At 41.3% G+C, this 16391-nt stretch overlaps 2 protein-coding genes across 12 annotated transcripts in view; both read left to right on the top strand.

Moving 5' to 3' along the window:
* The first annotated feature begins 70 nt into the window (after positions 1-70).
* Positions 71-7959, top strand: cyp20a1 (cytochrome P450, family 20, subfamily A, polypeptide 1). Its single transcript, XM_085264468.1, has 13 exons — positions 71-1966; positions 2540-2589; positions 2771-2937; positions 3059-3204; positions 3296-3463; positions 3643-3721; positions 4326-4438; positions 4529-4583; positions 4790-4910; positions 5013-5124; positions 5458-5522; positions 6802-6891; positions 7039-7959. The coding sequence occupies exons 1-13, from the start codon at positions 1895-1897 to the stop codon at positions 7190-7192; spliced, it is 1392 nt and encodes a 463-aa protein (XP_085120594.1). The 5' UTR covers positions 71-1894; the 3' UTR covers positions 7193-7959.
* Positions 7960-8105: 146 nt separating this feature from the next.
* LOC146547408 (abl interactor 2-like) overlaps positions 8106-16391 on the top strand; it is a 32274-nt gene continuing 23988 nt past the window's right edge. For all 11 annotated transcript variants that reach the window (XM_085264466.1, XM_085264464.1, XM_085264458.1 and 8 more), the window contains exons 1-2: positions 8106-8610; positions 16071-16238. In XM_085264466.1, coding sequence (XP_085120592.1) covers positions 8494-8610; positions 16071-16238 — 285 coding nt within the window. In that variant the 5' untranslated portion in view covers positions 8106-8493. The remainder of the gene's footprint in view (positions 8611-16070; positions 16239-16391) is intronic.

Below are 16391 nucleotides of genomic sequence, written 5' to 3'. Positions count from 1 at the left end.
ACTACACTGTTTTTCTGCTTGCCCAGGCTACTGAAGCACACTGAATGAGCTATGAAGAAATTTTAATTGAATTGAATTGATTTACATGGTCTACAGCAGCGGTCTCCAACCTTTTTTGCGCCACGGACCAGTTTATGCCCGACAATATTTTCACGGACCAGCCTTTAAGGTGTCGCGGATAAATACGACAAAATAAAACCAGTACCGGTACCAAATAAAACAAGATTTATTCATAACACACGTGAAAAGACCCAGGAAAACCGAGTTAACGATAAAAACGATAACAAAATAACACTGAAAACCAATAAAAACCCTGAAAACCATACATTTCACACCTGAGCCTCAACTCTCGCGGCCCGGTACCAAACGACTCACCGGGGGTTGGGGACCGCTGGTCTAACTGCAAAAGAATTGTAACATATCAAAAGTAAAAGTACTTATCATGCCAAGGAGTAGTTAATGGTGTTACTGCGCTGCACTGAAAGCTAATGAAATTAACCTGGAAGTGGAAATTCAGGCCAGTTGAAGTGCATTAACCAAAGGATGGCATAGCTGAGGTATAAACACAGAGATGAGTCAAAGAAAAAAAAAAATCATCTGAGATCCTAAAAGGCTTCTAGAGCGGCTGTGATGGAACTGAACTGAAAGGCAGCTAAATGTAATGCTGACTGCGGATTTTACACTGACATCTGAGCTGAAGTGTCAATGTATCAGTTTTAATTTGAGCAGAATACAAAGCGTTTTCTAAAAAAAAAAAAAAAATTCTGAGTGATTTTGTGTCCTATTTTAGGTTATTAGTTTATGTTTGTGGACATGTGGTGTCTGGTCTTTTTTCCTGTGTGTCTTTGGTGTCATGTTGAGTCTTTTTATTGTAAACTTTGGTCTTTTTTGTGTCCCTCTGTAGTCATTTTGTGTCTCCGGTGTGACTGTAGTCCATGTTTAGTTGCTTTATATCACCTTTCTGTCATTTGTATCACTTTGGTCAAGTTTTGTCTCTGTTTTCTTGTAATTTTGTGTCTTATTTCATGTCTCTGTGGACATTTTGTGGCTGTTTAGTGTGTTGTTTTTATGTCTTTGTGCATGTTTCGCATCTCTTTATTGTCACTTTGGTGTTTTTGTGCCCTTTTAGTCATTTTTTCATCTCATAATGTTTTTCTCTCTCTTTATGTCATTTAATGTCTTTTTAATGTCCCTTTGTCATCATTTTGCGTCATTTTGTTTCACTTTTCTTTTTCTTTTTCTTTTTAGCGATCCCTTTTGTAGTTGTTTTTTGTCCCTTTGGTGTCATTTGTGTCTTATCTTATGTCTTTCTGGTTATTTAGTGTCTCTGGTCTTGTTCATTCTTCTTTTTATAGTTGTTTTATGTCCTTGCTCCTGTTTATGTGCTTATTTCTCATTTTTGTGTTTTTGAGTATATTTTTACTCATGTTGTATCTCTTTGTGTGATTTTATTTTTATTCTTTGTAGTTTCTTATGCCTTTGCTCAGTGTGATTTTTTGTGTGTGTCTTTTTACATCATTATAAAATGACTTTATGGTCATTTTGTGTCCCTTTGAGTTGTTTTGTGTCATTTTATGTATTTGTGATCATTTTGTGTCTCACTTGTCAACATTTCTGTTTCTTTGATCTTGTTTTGTGTCCCGACGACAAAGGGACAAAGACAGACAAAACGCGTTTTGTCTGTCTTTGCCCGTGTTTTGTGTCTCCTTGGTGTCATGCTTTTTCCTAAGATCCATTGGTTTGCTCTGCCTGCGATCCAGGCTGTATAATCGAACACAGATAACCGAGCAGTTGATGTTGACGTGGTAGTGATATATCTTGAGGTTTTTGGTGGAAACATTCAAATACACGTGAATAAAAGTTAGCAGAAACTGTTTGATAACAGCGAGCAATCATGCTGGACTTTGCCATCTTTGCTGTTACCTTTGTCATCATCCTGGTGGGCGCTGTCCTTTATTTGTACCCGGTAAGTTCCTGCAAGTTTGGCGTTAGCTTGCTACATTAGCGGGCTGTTGCCCTCATCCCAGTGTCCCAACCAAAAAGCGCTTTTAAATGTTTTAGTTCTTGTTCACGAGTTGGAGCACATTATTCTGAACTATTTAAGAGATTAATTGAGTAAGGAGTGTATTTTGCACATTTCGGCTCCCATTTAATATAATATTCATTGACCTAGTCCAGAGAAATCCAACTTCAAGAAGACGGAATGAGCGAAAACGAGATTTTTTTTTTTTCATTTTTATCAGTTTCCTTTATGTGTTTGTGTTACAAGCCGATTTATTTCTAAACTCCAACTAATTTACTTCACATCCCTAAACGATATCATGTTCCATATGCGCATGCCATTCAATAAGAAATTGTTAAATTTTGTATTTTTCAAAGAGGTTCTGAATGGGACCCGCTTTCCGACAGGCAGAGCCATTATTTTAAATTATGTAAAGACTTAGTAGACATGTGGACACCACTGTGAGAAAAACTACTCATGTTTAATGACTTGTATTTGTGTTAAACAACAAAATCTCATTTCTAATCATATTTTCAGTCATCCAGAAGGGCCTCTGGTATCCCAGGTCTCAACCCCACAGATGAGAAGTAAGTTTTCATCTTTACCTTTATTTTTTCTGCTTCTGTTAACTCTTATTCAGTAACAGCATTTTGTAAAATATAGTACATTGTGCATAATAATTAGCTTCTTAAGGGTCCTGTCATCCTAATAGCTTTTGTCAGTAAATATAAGCATATGTGCGTTAATGTTCTATTTTCTGTTCTCCAGGGATGGAAACCTGCAGGATATCATCGACAGAGGCAGTCTGCATGAGTTCCTCGTCGGCCTGCATGATGAGTACGGCTCCGTGGCCTCGTTCTGGTTTGGTGGTCGCCCTGTGGTCAGCTTGGGCTCCGTAAGCGAGCTTCAGCAACACATCAACCCCAACCACGCTAGTAAGCAAACCAGTTTGGATCAGCAGCTTTTCTTACACTCAGGAATTTGTTGGGAAAAATATCTAATTGAAAAGAAGAACATCCTTATGCATAAATCTGCTGTTTCCTGCTTCCTTTTTAGCCGACTCCTTTGAAACGATGCTGAAGTCGCTGCTCGGCTACAAGTCCGGGATGGGAGGTGGGGCCAGCGAGTCCATCATGAGAAAAAAAGTGTACGAAAGTGCCATCAACAGCACGCTGAAAAACAACTTTCCGCTTGTGCTCAAGGTTTCCAAAGCCAAGAAATAATTTTTCTAAAATAAATAAGAAAACCAAAAACTTCCTCACACTTCCTGCTAACTGATATCTTGTTTCTTAGCTGGTGGATGAGCTGGTGAAAAAGTGGAAGTCATTCCCAGAGGGTCAGCACACGCCTCTGTGTGCCCACCTGCTGGGCCTGGCCATGAAGACGGTCACCCAACTGGCTCTGGGCGAGCGGTTCGGGGACGACACTGAGGTCCTTGCCTTCCGCAAGAACCACGATGCGGTGAGAAATTTTAGCACAAACCTCTGTGCAGTAAGCTTGGGGGACACAAAACTTTACTTTATTGGGATGCTAATCAAAAATGCACCATGCTAAAGTTCTGCAGGGAGTTTAAGGCTCTGTAACTGATCATTGATTTTTATTAATTTATTTATTTTTGCTCTTCTGACTCACGCTTCCAGATCTGGTCAGAAATTGGAAAGGGCTACCTGGACGGCTCCCTGGAGAAGAGCTCCAGCAGGAAAGCGCACTATGAGAAGGGTGAGCGAAGGAGGCGTGTCAACGTGTGGGAGCGGTGTCTGGCTTTGTGTGGTGAAGCCAAATGGAAAGTCTGCAGAGGCTCCGATGTTATCTCTGTGTTAAGCCTCTTGACAGACAGACCGAGCACATTCACGGTTACCACCTTAATCAGCAGACAGGCTTTGTTTGGATAGGATCGATAGGGATTTACCTGCCAAGGACAGATGTTATTTTGGGTGCTGTCTGAAAGGGCTGCAAAGACTGCATTTAATGTGTAACCCCACAGAGAGTGTCTGGCACTTGTTCATGTCACTTCATGTAACTCTGACACCCAGTTCTCAAAAAGTGGCTCCCCAGGTGTGAGAATAATTTACCCTTTACCCTATTAGTGCAGACAGGGGAACCTCACATTCAAGGTTTTGATGATTCAGATGTTTTTAAAGGGCCTGTCCAGCAGCTGTGGGACAAAATCTGTGAGCCGTGCCGGGCTAGGATGTCAGATTAGATTAGATTAGATTAGATAGAACTTTATTAATCCCTCGGGTGGGTTCCTCTGGTTTTGAGCCCTTGAATGTGGTCGGAGTCGCCACGGCTCTCATCTTGTTTTTTCCTCCTCGGTGGTCAGCTCTGTCAGAGATGGAGTCTTTGCTGTTGTCTGTGGCGAAGGACAGGAAAGCCCAGAGGAAGCAGGCGGTGTTTGTGGACGCTCTGCTGCAGTCCAACTTCACAGAGCGACAGGTGAATGCTGATGAGCTTCTGCTTTACATCCTCAGCGCTTTCACAGAGGTAAGAAAAAAAAAACGCTGAAATCTTGATTGTTTGTTTCAGATCATGGAGGACTGCATGGTGTTCACTTTGGCTGGATGTGTCATCGCTGCGAACTGTAAGTGGCCTGAATCAGAGGATGTGAAGCCTGCCAGATACAGTTTTTATAAGCACAGTTTCCCAGAGTTGTCTGATAGGCACTTAACAATAATGTAATGAACTTTTAGCTCTAAAAGCAAACAAAAGCTAACTTTTATTTATCTTTTATTAGCAAAATGTTGTTTTATTCTGATTCTAAGATTACACACTGTGGTGTTTTGGCAGTGTGTATCTGGGCTCTTTACTTCCTGTCCAATTCAGAGGAAGTGCAGGACAAGTTGCACCAGGAGCTGGAGGACGTGTTGGGTTCTGATCCGGTTTCCCTCGACAAGATTCCTCAGCTCAGGTAAGACTTTTGGACTTTTACGTATTTAGGCGTTCTTGAGTCGTCCTTCACACGCGGTGCAGCCAATAACGTTGATGCGATCGCATTTCCGTCCTCGCGTAGATACTGCCAACAGGTCCTGAACGAGACGGTGAGGACTGCCAAGCTCACCCCCGTCGCGGCTCGGCTTCAGGAAGTGGAGGGCAAAGTCGATCAGCACGTCATCCCCAAAGAGGTATCCGGTTTCCCGGAGTCTGCGGCTCTCAGCCAGATTATTTCAGCTGCACAAACACAGTGTTTGCTGTGTTAATGGTAAACAAGAACAGATAGAAACATTAAATAGCGTAAGAAACATAAACCGAGGATTTTATGTTTTTTATTTTTTATTTTTTAGATGCAACTTTTGAATGTTTATTTAAAGTCAAGCAAGTGATATTCCTGTTTTGTTTTATTTTTCTTCCTTCCCTATTAAAGTGCGTTGTTCCCTCAGTTTTCCCAGCTGAGGTTAAAATACAGCAGTTTTGTTACACGTAAACACTGTTGTTGTTGTTGTTGTTGTTACTTTCAGACGTTGGTGATTTACGCCTTAGGAGTGGTTCTACAAGATGAGGAAACCTGGAGCAGCCCTTACAGGTTTGACATTTTGGTTTTGACATGTTCTTCAGCCAGTTTAAAAATGGCTGCCAGTTCAAATCCCACTCATTCAAAATCTGCAATACAAAGAAAACTGTACTGGGTCACTAAATTATCACTCTATAAAACAGGATCTGTAACGCTCATTCCCAGTACTTTATTTATATTCTGGGACTAGTATGGTATCCCTTACTAGACTAAGAGGTACCATGCTGTGCACAAGCCCCTCATTTCTGTGTGTGTGTGTGTGTGTGTGTGTGTGTGTTAAGCAACCTTAACCAATGAATTGTTAAAACCTTACAAAGGCACCTAACTCAACTATGAACCAGTGTCGTGTCTACACATAACAGAGAACTTGGAAAAGATTTTAAATCTGATCTTTGTCTTTAACAGACATAAAATAGCATTTTTCCAGAGCTATTAGCTGAAAGGTTGACACATCTCGATGTGTTGTGCAGCATGTCCTTAAAAATGTTGAGGGAACTGAACAAGTTCAGGACAAAAAGATGCATGCTAAGAGATGCATCTTAAACTTCAGCTTATCTGTCACTGTTCATGGAAGTCTCAGTGGATGGATTGCTGTGAAGAAGCCATTCTTACTGAAGGGAATCAGGGAGAAAGGTTGAGGTATGAAAATTACACAAGAACTGGACTGAAAATCAGTGACAACATATCTGATCATGTTAAAAGTAACGATTATAAACAAAGAAAAGTGCAGTCAGATTTTGATCCACCATCCAATACCATCTGGAAAGCATCTGATTGGCAGCGGTTTCATCCCAGAGGCTCAAATATCGATTTGGTGAGCTTGAAACTTTTGTTGTAGCTCCACCAGGGGTCAACATTTAGTTAATGGATTAGGAAAAATTTTACAGGAAGAGCTCAAATAATTTAGTTGATCATCAACACATCTATTTAATTTTTCCTCTATTTCATAAGTAACTTCAAAACTAATGGCATTTTGTCATCAGCCTTAGCTGTTATTTGTGGGGGGGTTGCTTTGAAGTTAATTCTAACCGGTGGGTGGAAATAAAACCTGCTAGCATTACCGTGTAGAGCTCGCTGGATTATCAGGTGTTTCCTGTTAAGTCTACAGGTGCATGTCACAGTTATCACCGGGCATTCATCTGCCTTCACCAGGTAACATAAATCTGCAGCCATCAAATAAACTGCAGTTAAAATAATGTGACAGCTTCACAGTGAGGGGCTTTTTTTCTTCCAAGTTAAAGTTGTAATATGTCTGTTTACTGGTTTGGTGAATACTTCAATCCTCCCTCAGGTTTGACCCAGATCGATTCGAGGAAGAATCGGCCAGGAAGAGCTTCTGTCTGCTTGGATTCTCAGGGAATCAGACGTGTCCAGAGCTCAGGTAAGAGGAAATTATCCACACTCTGTCACTCAGACTGCTAATTGTGAAAGCAGACTTCATTAGACCAACTTTGGGAAGTTTTGATAACTATTTGAAGCTCTTCTACACCTGGATGTCCTGCATCAATCACTATTTGGTCTCCGTTAGGTTTGCCTACACTGTGGCTACGGTCGTCCTCAGCACGTTGGTGCGGCAGCTGAAGCTCCACCGACTGAAGGGGCAAGTGGCCGAGATCCGATCCGAGCTGGTATCCGCACCGAAAGATGAAACCTGGATCACCGTCAGCAGAAGAAGCAGCTAAAACAAAGATTTAGAGAAAACGATGAAGAGCAAAAAGCAACACATTTAACATCACTGAATGAAATTACCAGCAGAGTATTCCCTGTTAGACGTCATCGTAGTTCCCCATCATGATGCCAGTAGTTTGGACTGACACTCTTAATTTGTAGGATTTTAAAGGCTGTTTCACCCACCTTGTACCACCACTGAGGCCTTAAGCATGACATTAGCTTTTTCCACTCACAGGTTTAGTTTGTCGAACGCTTCCTGTCTCTTCAGGGAGGGAGGCTCGACGAGTAAAGCTGGAGTTGCTAGGTTCTGGTGGTCTCTGGTGAAAGCCAGTCGAACTGCAAAGCACTGGGCTTTGAACACAGATCCTTTTAAAAGGATGTTGGGCCCTCGGGCCACCCTCATGGAGTCTGTTTCTGTTTCTCTAGTTTGGGAAGAAACATGCGCATGAGCATCTTCTGGGTTGATGAGCCTTTCTACCATCCTGGTATCTTCTCCACATCCTCAAGACTGTGTTGGGCAGACATCGCCTCATGCTACCAGGAAAAATCTGAACTCGAGAAAAAAAAAGTCTGTGGCCACAACCTACTAAACCTTTTATGGGGGTTGTCTTCTTGTTGCCTCTCCAGTTCATCTGCTGTTGGAAACACTGATATCCCTGAAGATCCACCAACTTGTGATGATCAAGTGCTAAGCAGTGTGTATTTCCAGCCCACATGTGCAAGACATTTTAAATTAAATTGGGCCTGAACATGTATAATAAATCAATAATAGCTGTTATTTTGTTTATTGGATCAACAGGTTGGTGTATAAGAGACCAGAAAATAGTAAAAGTATCTCAGCTTTCTACAGGGGGAAGGAGGCGCTTTTAGCTCCAGAAAGTTATTCAGTGATTAGTTATTGAGTGATTGTTGCAGCTTTAAATTAAATGTTATGAGAGCTTTACAGAAGGGGAAGCAAAATCCTATTTTCTTCTCCTACTCCAGACTGGCTTCACAGTAACTAAAGCCTTAAAGAGTAATAAAAAATGAGTCCAGGAAATGTATTACAGGTTTTTATTGCGTACAGTAGTTAATATATAGTTATGAAATGTTTTATTCGCTGAGTTAAATATTTCTGAATTGAAAACTAATTAAAGAAAGAAAGAAAGAAAGAAAGAGAAATAAATAACCTCTGAAGCACTCAGCAGTGGGAGTGTGCTGTGATGCCGCTTTGTTATTAATTTTGGGAAGCCCGGCTGTGGGGAGAGCCCTGCGGTACCGCGGGCGGCCACGGGGGCGCCAGAGAGCGCACCTCTCCGCTAAAGATGTGAAAATGGCGGAGCTACAAATGCTTCTGGAAGAGGAGATTCCAGCGGGACGAAGCGCGCTGCTGGACAGCTTCACTAATTTGGAAAGAGTCGCGGAGTACTGCGAGAGCAACTATGTCCAGGTAGGCTGACACAACCGTGGAGGGGAAGAAGGTGTAGTTTGTTTCTTTCTTTTTTTTCTCAATGGAGCGAAGTGGTGCTAGGCTAACTGATGCTAGCGCTGCCGATGCGGTGCAGCCGTGCTGTCAGCTAGCCTCGGCTAGCTCAGCAACAACCTGCTGCCGATGCGGGGGTTTTTTTTTGTTTGTTTTTTAAAATTAGATAACAAACTCATAATGTGGCAATTCCCCACCCGATTCATACCGCTATTTGTTTTCCTCTGTGTAACGATGTGTGTGAGCTGTGCATCCCACCGTGGTGGGTTAGCCGGGTAGCTCGTTAGCTTGCTGCTCGTCATCACCCCTCAAACCACCGAGCAGGCACCGTGAAAATCGATTTCTGTGCTCCGTGCGGGGATCAATCACTGCCAGCCAGCTGATCAGGCTCCGGCCTCAGATGTGGGACGCGATATCAAGGCAGATTAACCTCTGATAGGCTGTGACAGGAGACAACCCGCCGTGACAGCGTTACAAACAACTGATTTATGATGCTGTTGATGTAGCAGCCACACTTAAAACCCTTTTAAAATGCTCAGCCTGAAGCCATTCATGTGCACCTCCGTGCAGGAGAGGGGAGGGGGGTGATGTGGATACATTTCTGCCTGTGTGTGAGTGCAGCCATTCAGATGCTTTGAAATTCTGCAGGTGTGATCTCATCTCATTTCGGCATCTCCACTCATCACACACTCGCAGGCCAGCTTTCAGTAGGTGAGAAATCAGGGAATAAGCTAGGACACAAGGTGTGATGCTGAAATCTGACATCCCTGATGAGCTGGGCTGATCAGGTCTGACAAGTTGCCCTGGAAAGAAGAAGAAGGAGGAGAGAGGTGGTGGATGTTGGCAGCTTGCTGTCTGGCAGGTTGCCCTGTGAGGTTTTCCCAGCTGCTGTCAGATGGATGTTATCACTTATAGATCAGCTGGACAGAAGCAGGAAGCATCAGGAGAATGTTTAGTGTGATGCTTCACCTCTTACGTTTTCATATTTTCTGTCCTTTTCTGTTTTACTTTAAAGCAGACTTCTTACAGCATTAGTCATTGAGGAATTTAAACCTGCTAACTAATATTTCGGGTTGTCATTCACATGATGCCACAGGTGTGTTTGCTCGAACTCCACGCCCAGGACTTGTTTGCAGTCAAGGGATGTTTCACTAACAAAACCAATCCCTAGTGTGTGAGATGTTTGTATTCACAGACTTCAAAGTAGGGCTGCTCGATTATGGCAAAAATGATAATCACGATTATTTTCACTGAAATTGAGATCGCGATTATTTGACGATATTTATTTAACCCTTTAAGACCTACTATAGAACCAAGTCCGCCAGAGCTTATATTATTTTTTTACATGTTGTAGTGCCATTTGTGGGAGCATTTCAAGTTGCTAAATAACTGTTATAGCCCATATTTTAATAATATGTATGCATTAAGTCCATAGTAACTACATTAATTGCAAAAAAGTGCAATAAACTACAAAAAAATTGAAAATCGCTTTTGTTTTGTTTTTTTTACATATATTTCTACTTGGAGAAATTTAAGAGGTTTATCCCTCAAAACTTTAAATACAAAAAAGTTGCAAAAAATAGTTTACAACAACAGGAAATTTATTTTGAGTGTCTTCATAGTTTTATTTTGGAGATACAGCAATTTTTATATACACTGCAGGAAAAACAAAAAAAACAATCCTATGATGCAAATTTGCAAAGAAAACAGCAGGTGCATCAAAATAAACTCTTTCCAGCAGTGCAATTCGAGTTCTAAGCATCCCAGAAACTATTCAGAAAAGTCAAACACTCAATTAGTGGATAATTGAGTGTTTCCTCTATTTATCAGTTACTTTCTCTCAGACTCTTTCGACTTTTTAATTCGTGGAGTGATCGTTTATCACAAAAGTCACTTTTTTTTCTTCTTTTTTTTCCATGCACTGTTGGCAAACACTGTGCCATCAAAAGTGCATGAATTCTGTTTGGTTTACCAGCCGGCAAAAAAAGAACCACGTCCGTGCTGGTCCTACGCCTGCTTGCCTACCTGCCTGTCTGACCCGAGTCATTTCTAGCCTAACTACATTCTTACAAAACCCACAAACAAAAGGGGCAACAACTGAAATAATGAGCAAAATATTTTCACAATTTTCTTTGGTGGGGAGCAAAAGCGGTCCTGCAAATATTTTCAGCATCACTACGCCTGTCTTATCTTTGACATCTGATTCAGACTTTTGGATTGTGGAGCCTATAACACAACCTACCCAAGTTGCTGAGGTCATTGCTGTTATTTGTGGTCATGTCCCGGTGCTTTACATGTGGTGACAACCATGATAGAAACCAATAAAATCCTCTTTGTTCCGGCCATGTTTATCCCTCACGTCTGTTCTGATGGTTTGAGGAATCTCTTACATTGACATGTAATTCTTAATCCTTATACTGAGGTGATGATTGTTACTTTTCTGGTGTGTGTGGACTCGGTTGTTAGTTTTAAGCCATTTTGGATATGTTGTGATGTTTATTTTTGTTAATTGTGGTTCCCATTAGAGTCAAAAAGATGAGGATAGAGTGCTACTTTGTGGTCGACAACTTTCTTACTGTATGAGCCGGTCATTGGTTTCTCAGCCGAATCAGCCACTCATCATTTCACAAAACCACAATGTTCAGCTCAAGAAGGTAAAATGGGACTTCTTACACCAAACATACAGTCTGTGGTTTGATGTTGTCAAGACAACGTGATGAAACATTGTTCAAAGGAATTATTAAGCTTTGGGACACTTTTGGGTGTTTGAAGCAGAGATCCAGTTAGATATTGACAGGAAGCTGTTCGGTCACTGTATTCGCTCTGAAATGACTATGCAGAGTTGTGGTATATTTGTAATGTGCTACCTTCACTTGGTGCCAGAGCTCATTATGATATATTGTTTTCAAGAGGCCCAAAATGTGCTTTCTAACAGCTGTTGTAGTATTTGGCTGAATGTTTGTCATACTGTTTGTACAAAGGCTCGTTTTACTGGTCCAACTCGTGTAGAGAGCAGTGCTGCTGCTGCTTCTTTTTTTTTTTTCTTTTTTTTTTGCGTGGTGGCTTGAAAGCAGCCTTGTCCAAACGTTACTGCTACCCTTGAGCTTTAGTAGTGAATGACAGCCTACCAGGTGCCAGTACAAATGAGGGGACATGTTTTTTAGGGCAAATAATTGTTTTAATTAGCGTTTTTCTGACTTAAAATGGGTTGAAGATGCATGTAAGCCCAATCAGTAAGGGTGCAGCAAAGGCTCTGAATCTGTTATAACTTATTTAAGTGAAATTTACCTTTTTTTTTTTCTTTTTTTTTTTAAATTGTCTCTGCCCATTTTGACTTAAATTGTTAATTATGGTTTAGTAATGGAGTGATATCCATCCTCTCTTACCGTATACGTATCACTGGATTAAATCCGTCTCTCCTGTGCCAGCAGGTGCTCTCGTGACTTTTACCACATAACCTGCTTGTCCTCATTCTATAGCAGCGCTGCGTCCTCTGCTCTCCTGTAAATGATGTCATTTGTTTGCATGCCGTGCCAGATGCTTAAACTAGTTGGATTAGGGGTGTGTGTGTGTGTGTGAGAGAGATTGTTTAAAATTTAAAAAGTGCGCTGCATGTTTCACATGAAAGGGAATAGACTGATTACCACAGAGGGTGCTGCTCATTGAAGTCGTCATTGAAATCCCCGGATTGTTGCTTGATGCTGCCTCTCATTTTTTTGTGTTTTGTTTTTTCCTCACAGTCTTATGTCAGTTTAGCCCAGATATCCTTTCATTCTGATTCGATGTGTTTGTACAAAGGTTTCCTGTTAAAACTAACAAATAAATAAATAATAAAGAAGAGAAGGAAAGACGTGGGCTTTCCTATTATCCTGGCATCGCAGCCCTGGATTTTGGGGAGTTAACAGCATTGCTTAAATTTGAATTTTAAAGTAAAATCAATAAGTCGATATCCAATCACAGCCTAAAGGCTGCTGCAAACAATGCAGGTAATCTGCTGCTGTCTCTCGCACACAGGAAACTCTGAGCGGTTTTGTCGCCACTAATTTTTGTTGGTTACACTGCAGATTATGTGGAAATGGCGAGCTACAGAAATCAGACTTTTGCAGACCCTCAGATGACATTTTAATGAAGCTTGTTTTATCCCAGCTTAAATCTACAGCCTTACGATGGTCTTTTTTAGAAGCAAGAACAATGAAATTTGTTCTGCGTCTTTAAGAAAACACCTTGATTGAGAGGGAAAAAAACAGAAATGAGTAATCTGAATATTTTATGACTCTAAAATGCTCAGAATTTTTTTTTAAAAAAGCCCTTAATCATTGCTAAAAGACTAACATTACTTGTTTAAATCTAAACAAAGGCAGTGCTTGATCACATAGACCAAATTAAAGCTGCAAATTGCCACATTTGAGAAGCAAAAATGTTTTTTGTTTTTTTTTGGTGTCTGCCTTTGCTTTCATTCACACCATTATGTGCTGGCTTTGTGCTGCAGCTCGACCCCGCATGCTGCGCTCGGTGCAGTGTCACGGAGGATTAAGGAACACAGTTTCCCAGCAGAAACATTAGCCGATCCATCTGCCCTTTGATGTTCCTGTCGACGTGCCCACGCCGTGCCCACGGCCAATCGGCTGCCTCTGAACACTGCTTTCACGCCGGCTGCAGCTGTTTTACCTGCTACTCACTTCACTGCCGCTAAGCTCTTTTCTCTTGCTTCACTACAAATTTGCTTCTTGGTGCTGAAACCTTTTGCTCTCCATCCTGCTGACACTGACTGCATTCAGGCTCCACTTTTTGTGCACTGCTTTTTGTGTTGGGATGATATTTTCTTTAGCATTGAAGTAGCTCTAACTTCTTTAATGCCTTTTTGAAGTGCTCATGTGGGTATTTATCATTAGTGGGTCAGCACTGAGTTAAATGGTAACTATGTGCCGGGTTCAACATAACCTGTAGCCCCATTAAATCGTCCTTCATAAGGTGTGTTTGGATAATTACATGGAAAGGGGTCTTTTTAGCTGATCCATCCACTGGGGCTTGTTTTTTACAAACCCGTAGCTCAGCTAATTTGGAATCAAGTTCAAATGAAAGCCGTCTGTCTCTGTTCACCATCCTCTCCTTGCACAGAGGGCTGTGTAGCCTCAAAGCTGAGGTGCAGGTTCTTCCTGAGGCTGTGAGGTTCGTGTTTGTAATCTCTTGTATGACAGTAAATGAATACTGAATAAGAAGTCCTAGATTAACTCATTCACTGCCAGCCATTGGCAGTGAATGAGTTAAACCCATTGACTCATTCACTGCAATTGACGGCTATAGACGTCAATGGCAGTGAATGTGTTAATTTCCAGCCTGGGAACTTTCTTTTGAAGTGTGTGTGTTCTTTCTGTGCTTGTATCGTTCTCTTCTGATAGTCCGTCTTCCCCACAGGGGCTAAATTATACATGTGAGGTTAAATGATGATTTCAGCCACCAGTGGCTGTAGGCTAAAATGTGTGTATAGTAGGGCTGGGCCATATCATACCGTTCACGGTAATACCGGTATAATGTTTGGCAACGATAAGAAAATGAAATATCACGATAGAATATGGGTAAAATGCGCATGCACAGTGCCTCTGTTTCCATATGCACATGGCGGAAAAAGCTGGCGGCGACAGAGAATGAGAAGGGTGAAAGCGGATCGTTGAATGAAACAGATGAACTAGAATCGGTTTGTAAAATTGCTGCAACTTGAGTGGTGTGGAGCTGGTTTAGCTTTCGTCCGTCAGATACACAACAAAGCACTATTTTAGGTAGCGCATGCTAGCGGGCCGTCGTTATTACCGTGCTTTTTGGAAAATACGGCACACTTAAAATCAATCCTTTGATTTTTCTGAAAATCAACAGTGCCCCTTATAATCCCGTGTGCCTTATGTATGAATTTTGGTTGTGTTTACTGACCTCGAAACGATTTTATGTCGTACACGGTGCTCAAAAATCTGTCAGATGTTTTAGTACGACTTTGCTAAGCTACGAACCCGCACCACTTGATGGATTGTCAGAGCATTACGGTTATCGTAGGCAGGCGCCTCGCGGAGTGATACGTACTGTGCTTCAACATAATATTACCGTATTGTGTGTGTGTATAACCTCTTTTTAAGTTTTGTGGATGTTATACATGGTTATGCTGAGGATATGTCGGCCAATTTCCACTGGAAATGCCTTTTGGTTAAACTGTCAGCAAGGAATTTGCATTTGCACTGTTACATTTTTATATAACTTTAATCAACATAAAAAAAAACATCTGCTTGTTTAAGTGAAAATACATTGATGTTTTGTTTTTTGTTTGCACTAATAAAGTTGTGGAGTTGTAAAGTATTTTGTCTAGTGTCAATTATATCGTCAGTTATATCGTTATCGCAAATTTTCAAATGTATATCGTGATAAATATTTTTGGTCATATCGCCCTGCTCTAGTGTATAGATGTGCAAACAGTTGCTTGGTTTGCATGCTGACATTTCGGCAAACACTTTCTGACTGGCGGCAGGGTCTTTGAAAGGACTACGTTTTTAATTACTTTGTTAGTGTTATTCCTAAACATTGTTGTGTACTTTTTATGGACCAATTTTACAGAATTAACAGCCTAATAACATCTTTTTTTTTTTTCTTTGAAGAGATGCTGGCATTATAATAGACATTTTATTTGAGTGGATATCACCTTTAGCCTATAATAATATGCATCTTGCTGTTCCTGCTGCTACAGTAATCATCAGGGCACTGATGATAGTACTTTGTTTTGTTAGGAAAACGGGAACTAGGTGTAGTATGTTACTGAAATGCAAAAACACAAAGAAAATGTAAAGAAATGAGGACTTTTGCACAATATTGTAGTACTCATTACAGAAAGTGTTTTGACACAAAAGCAGAACATCTCTGTCTTTTTATGTTTCTGCACTTGTAGAGAATAAATGTGCAGATGTTGACTGCTGTTCTTCCTGTAGAAGCCAAGCCGACTGGAACAATCCATTTATATTCTGCTTGTTTTTGTCAGGGATCAAATGCAAACACAGTCGTTTCAGAGATGCCAGAACCCTGTGGGGGAACCAGTCGTCTGCTGCAACCTCTAATCTTTGTAGCTGCCCACCCTCATACAGCAGGCTAGAAGTAGCCCTGGAAGTGTGTAAATGCCCCCTGTGGGATTTCCTCTGTGTTTTGACATGGCCCTTGTCTAAACTGTTAGACTCATCTGAGTACAACAAGCACTACAAAATATGCAGGAATCTTGTAGTGTAAAGGTGGCCCACTTAAAGTCCGCATTTTTTCAGAATGTCCTCAGGTAACACAGGCTGTGTTTTCCCCTCTGCTCCCTCAGTTTTCATCACTTTGTAAAACCTGCATCGTTTGCTTTCCATGAAATGCAAATCGTGTCTTTTGAAAGTCAAATATCCATTTCTCTTCTTCAGTCTCCAGACAAGCAGAGGGCGCTGGAGGAGACCAAGAACTACACCACCCAGTCTCTGGCCAGCGTAGCCTACCTGATCAACACGCTGGCCAACAATGTCCTGCAGATGTTGGACATCCAGGCCTCGCAGCTCCGCCGCATGGAGTCCTCCATCAACCACATCTCACAGGTGAGGGAAGTTAAACAAATCAGGCTTTTGACTCACCTGCCAAGAAGGAACCCCCTCCATCAGTTCTCAAAGCACAATTAACAGTTAAATATGGCCTTTTAATTCTCTTTGTCCTTTTTCTATTGGGTATTAAGCACTGTGTAAGCCTGATTA

This window comes from Mchenga conophoros, linkage group LG23 (assembly GCF_057382185.1).
Source record: "Mchenga conophoros isolate Kocher_MC1m ecotype Shallow Benthic linkage group LG23, M_conophoros_male_GT1.1, whole genome shotgun sequence".
NCBI lineage: Eukaryota > Metazoa > Chordata > Actinopteri > Cichliformes > Cichlidae > Mchenga > Mchenga conophoros.
This window is presented reverse-complemented; position numbering and strand designations above follow the sequence as displayed.